Source organism: Saprolegnia diclina (genome assembly GCF_000281045.1).
Source record: "Saprolegnia diclina VS20 unplaced genomic scaffold supercont1.59, whole genome shotgun sequence".
In the NCBI taxonomy this organism is placed as follows: domain Eukaryota; phylum Oomycota; class Saprolegniomycetes; order Saprolegniales; family Saprolegniaceae; genus Saprolegnia; species Saprolegnia diclina.
Genome location: NW_008246126.1, coordinates 101,612 through 106,549, shown reverse-complemented (window position 1 = coordinate 106,549; position 4,938 = coordinate 101,612). Strand labels below are relative to the sequence as shown.

The window sequence follows — 4,938 nt, the reverse complement described above, 5'->3', positions numbered from 1 at the left end:
GGCAATGGCCTACACGGCGTGGCACGAGTCAGTGACATGGCCAAGCAAAGGCGACCGGCCCACCTTCCACTTGCCACGGCCAGCGCCGCCCGGGTTCTTGGCTTCAAACTCGGCGACCGCAGCCTTGAGCGCGTCGATCTAAGGACGCATATGAGCGACGTTGTGACATATGTCCAAGGCCATTGACCTGCTTCTTGGTCCATGCGGAGCGCTCGCCCTTCTTCCTGGGCGGCGCGTCGTTGCTGTCGCCAGTTTGCGATCGCGGTGCCATTGCAAATTCAAGAATGACTTTAAAAGGCGGAGCAAATCATACAATTCTCCCATCCGGACTGTCATACAAACATCCAGTATATCTATTAACTTTAAAATATGTTGTTTTATCCGGAAAAGTAGGAAACGAAGGCAGCCAATCGCAAGGGAGTATGGAAGCATTGGCCCTGGCCAACTCGACTTTAACAGATGGTGCATACAAAAACCAAATGACTTTGCTTCAGGATAGTATCAAGACATCAGGGAGGTCGCACAAGAGCCCATTTTGATGCCTTGCGAGATCGTCGTGTCGTCGGGATTTGGGTGGCGTCGGGTGCTCGAGCGTCATGTCGTCCTTGAGCTGCAGTCCTTGCACGTTCTTGGGCACCGAAGGGCTCATGTTCTGCACGTGGCGCGACTTCACGACGCGGTAGACAACCATCGTAGGCTTGGCCTCCGTGTTGATGCCGAGGATGCGTCCGGTGACACCGCGTACTTCGATGCCCTTCTTCTTCGGCTCAATGAAAACCATGCACCTTGCCAAATGCGAGGACGTGACTGACAGCCGGCTTGAAGCCGGTGAGGATCTCGAGCGGGCTATTGTTGTGCGCGTTGGCCTTGGACGGGCGCGGTTGCGTGAGTCTTTTGGTGCACAATGCCCTTGTCGGCGAGGTAACGTTAGGTCGGAAACGTCTTGGACGAGTACTCCCCCCGGTCCGGCCGAAGCCCTGTGACCGTGACCTTGAATTGGCGCTCGAAAAACGGGATGGAATCGCGCGTTGTGCTCTCTTGGTGATTTTCCTTCGTGATCGCGTACGTCTGGACGTAGCCGGAGGCGTGGTCTGTGTAGTTGACAATGTACCAGTTGCCAAAACGGTCAGACGGCGTGATCGGTCCGCAAAGATCCGACGTGACGACCGCGCTGTCGGAGCCGGGGACGCCATGTCGTGCTGCAGCTACCGCGAGCGTGACTCTTGCCGGCGGCGCAATCGAGGCGCATATGGTCAAGGTCGCCCGCGTGGCGCGTGATATGCATCATCCCAGTACGATCGCGCGTTATCTGCAGGACGGCCTGGTAGTTGAGGTGACAGAGGCGACAATGCGAATCGTGGAGCGAGCCAGACGCTTGGTGCACGAGCATAGACGCACTATACGCGGGTAGCTTGTTGGTCCGATGCGACACTGTGACGGGCTGCTTACCAGACATGACCAAAACCTTGCTCGAGTCGACGAGGAGCGTGAAGTCGTCAATGTCCATTTCGGCTACAGAGAGGAGGTTTATCTGTATAATCGGCACGCAGGGAACATCGTCGAGCTCGGAACGGCGGCGCCAGTGCCCGGGAACCTGCGGCGAATTGAGCCTTGACCGTGGCGGACACGAGCTGCTTCTTGGCAACATAAACGCGCAGCGTCGATGCCGTTGGGTTGTGGAAGATGGACGCGTCGGCGTCAAGATGATGCGTGCAGCCCGAGTCAAGGATGTACGGGCGCGGCAGGGCGAAAAGAACCCGCATTGGCAAGCCCACGGCGTCGGGTACAGGGCGTCGGCGAAGCCCACTTTGTTGGGGGCAGCGTCGAGGTCGGCATCAGCAGCGGCGACAGCGGCGGCAACGGCGCGGCGACAGGCTCGGGCTCCCAGGTTGTGGGCCAGGACCGGGCCGAGGACTAGGCTGCGGGTTGGGTTGCACGTTGGTCTGCGGGTTGGTCTGCGGGTTGGGCTACGAGCCGGTTTGCGGACCAGGCGTTGAAGAGCACGGCGCGCAAGCTTCAAGATAGCGGTCTCTGCTCGATGCCATCAGCGTCGACGATCGCCCGCGTCAAGATGGCCTACGCGGTCCACGTCGGATCCGAGCGCATAATCTACAAGCGGGTGTACACGGCACACCAGGTCTGCAAAAGCTGCCGGCAAGGCCGCTATACACTGTACAACGGTAGCGCTCTGCGAGGTTCAGCGACACGTGGCTGGGGCATGTGGCCACGCTAGTTTAGTCAGCACGGGCTGCAAATTGCTCTGCGATGTCAACCATCCGACCTCTACCAGTAGTACTGGAAGTGGCGCCGTCGCGTCGATGCGCTTCCTCGTGCAATAAAGAAGTAGTTTTCGAGAATGAAAATTGGTGTTTGGAGGTAGTGCAGCCTGCTTTGGCGATAAACTCAGTCCTTCCTCACCATCGAGTGCGGAAGGTCGGGCGGTGTCGTCGTCAATGTCGTCAATGTCGTACGGAGCGAAAGTTCCGACTCCGTCACACGGGCTCGACTGTTTGATGTAGAGGTCACGGGTTGATCCATGGCTTTCTTTGGACGTACATCCGAGCGCTGTAGCAGAGTTGGCACTCCCAGCGGCTGCGTGGCTGGCTGTGCCATATTGGAAGCTTCGGTCAACGTTTGCCGCCGATCGGCGTCGGTGCCAACCACATCAACAGACGCGTTTTGACGCGACCGGCTTGCGCTCTCTAACTCTTTTCGGGTCGCCGCCGAGTGCATCAAGTGAGTTTCGGCTGCGTATCGACCTGCACCGGCCATCGGCCACGACGCCGGCGGTAGCACATTCGGTGTTTGCATCATGGGCGACGCCATGTCGAGCTGCATTGGGCCGGCGAGGACGTAACGTAATTTTTGGACTTCGGCGACGACGGCGCTCGTCTCGGCGGGCAAGGCCGCAATGCACTTTACGGCGAGGTCGAGGGTGTGACTCGAGTACGCGGCCACGGCTTGCTTCGTCAAGAGTGGCTCCAACCGCTGGACCGCTGTCATCAACGCCTCGCCGGTATCGTTACCCTGGCCAGGAGCTGCACTTGAATGAGAATAGGCCGTGTCAACCACAGCGTCCTACCAGAGCCCGACGTCACACATAGTAGGTTTTCGAGGTAGAGACAAACCTGCGTCTTGGTCGACGCGGTGTGTTGACGCTTCTTGGCCTCCGTTGATTGGAAGGACGGGGATCGCAGCGGTGTCTCCATCCTGTGGCAGATTCGGAAATGCAGGATGTATTGTTTCAACTGCTTGTTGAAGTAAATCTTGTTTTCGTTTTTTCGTTTCCACTGCTAGTTGTAGTAAAATCTAGTTGACAACTAGATATTGTTGTGCTTAATACAAAACGTTCCCAGGATCACCGCCAGGTTGATAACTTGCATAACTCAATCACAGACGAGTATGAAGCGCCTGCCTTCGACTAGTGGATTCAAATTGTCAACGGTGACTGCCCACTAGACACTTTTCAACAATTACTGCTGTCCGTCCACGCGCTCCGACTTGAACATAATTCTATCCACTGGGTCCCGTGACCATGATGCCCTCTCCATTTCATGCCGCCGGAGCCTCACACCAAGGGGTTTATGTTGTCACTTGCTCACACTTTCCCTTTCCTCGTGCAAACAACTATTGTCTGCAAATAAGAACTCAGTTTTTTTTGTAGCACATACTCAACACGTCGTGTTTAGAATTTAGTTGGTACAAAATGGAAGCTCAGGAAGAGTCCGATGCGAGGCGGCGCTTCGGAGGCCGTCGCTGCTGCGGTCAGCTGGCGCCAAGCCAACTGAACAAGGGGAGTCGCGCTCGTGCGTGCCTACGTGGCCGTGGAGGCGGGTGTGATGGCTGCCATCGACTGGATGCCGGAGGCGCTCGATCCAAACGACGCAGGCTGGTCCCAGTCCTTGCTCGTGCTCGCCATCGAACGCGGAAGGTCGGACAGTGCCGTCGTCGATGTCGTCAATGTCGTGTGGAGCGGAAGCGTCGCCTCCGGGCCAGACGCTTGGGTGCTTGATGTGAACGACACGACCTGATCCATACCTACATGGGACCGCGCTGCGTCTCGCAGGGGCAGCTCTGATGGAGACGCCATTGTGGACGTTTGGGTCATCGCAGTCATCCCTTCGGTCGATGAGGGGTTGGTGGTGCGGGCCATCCCATAAGGCACGCTTGGACGAGGCATATTGTCGGTCCCAAACCCGGCGTTGGTCGCTGTGGGGTGACCCGTGTGGCCCATCGTGGCGTACCCGGCCATGGGCATTTCAGATGGTCGGGTCGGATACGTGACCCAGTTTTGACTGTGCGGCGGCGGCTTGGACGTGATGGGGGCCGACGCATACGACGGCACCGGTGCGTACATCGGCATCATCGACGGCGCCATGTTGATTTGCACTTGGTTTGCGAGGACGTAGCGCAGCTTTTGGACTTCGGCAACAACTGCGCTAGTCTCGGCGGGCAAAGCCGCAATGCACTGCACGGCGAGGTCGAGGATGTGACTCGGGTACGCCGACACGGCTTGCTTTGTCAAGAGCGGCTGCAACGTCTGGATCGCCGACATCAACGACTCCTTCGTGGTCACGTCGATGTACGGCGGCATGGGTGCCGGCACGAGAAAGCTCTGTGACCCGTTCGACGATTGCAGCGCTGGGTTTAGCCTATTCAGAGTGCCATGAGCATGCAACGACTTGCATGCGTCGTACGATCGAAGCTTTTGCTGGCTCATTGTGGCTTCGGCCATGAGTCCCAGACCTGCGTGTTGATCCGCCCTATGTCGCAGTATTAGATGTATAGGTAGAATGAGACGGAATGCGTACATGCGGCCGGACCCGCTCTTGGGCGCGAGGTGGTTCTTGTACCGGTACTCGCACTGCTTGGCACTAGAAGGAACCATCAAGTACATCGTAACAATCAAATGCAATGACGTACGTTCGGCTGGGAATC

At 57.6% G+C, this 4,938-nt stretch overlaps 3 protein-coding genes across 3 annotated transcripts in view; 1 reads left to right on the top strand and 2 right to left on the bottom strand.

Annotated features, from left to right (window-relative positions):
- SDRG_13380 (hypothetical protein) overlaps positions 1-142 on the top strand; it is a gene marked incomplete at its 3' end in the record, with an annotated part of 1,697 nt that extends 1,555 nt beyond the window's left edge. Inside the window, exon 2 of the mRNA XM_008619465.1 lies at positions 51-142. Coding sequence (XP_008617687.1) covers positions 51-142 — 92 coding nt within the window. The remainder of the gene's footprint in view (positions 1-50) is intronic.
- A 346-nt stretch (positions 143-488) lies between these two features.
- On the bottom strand, positions 489-3,003 carry SDRG_13379 (hypothetical protein; the record flags this gene model as incomplete). Its single annotated transcript, XM_008619464.1, has 4 exons — positions 489-760; positions 786-891; positions 941-1,205; positions 2,766-3,003. 4 exons carry the CDS (start codon positions 3,001-3,003, stop codon positions 491-493), a joined length of 879 nt encoding a protein of 292 aa, XP_008617686.1. The 3' UTR covers positions 489-490.
- Positions 3,004-3,652: 649 nt separating this feature from the next.
- SDRG_13378 (hypothetical protein) lies at positions 3,653-4,938 on the bottom strand. The gene is made up of 4 exons (XM_008619463.1): positions 4,924-4,938; positions 4,812-4,874; positions 4,698-4,763; positions 3,653-4,652 (listed from the first exon to the last, which is right to left on the bottom strand). Coding segments are annotated over exons 2-4 (906 nt in total). The 5' UTR covers positions 4,814-4,874; positions 4,924-4,938; the 3' UTR covers positions 3,653-3,814.

Coding starts and splice junctions, on each gene's coding strand:
- SDRG_13378 (XM_008619463.1), bottom strand. Junction 4,653..4,697: donor AGCCAGCAAAAGCTTCGATC/GTACGACGCATG, acceptor CACTCTGAATAG/GCTAAACCCAGCGCTGCAAT.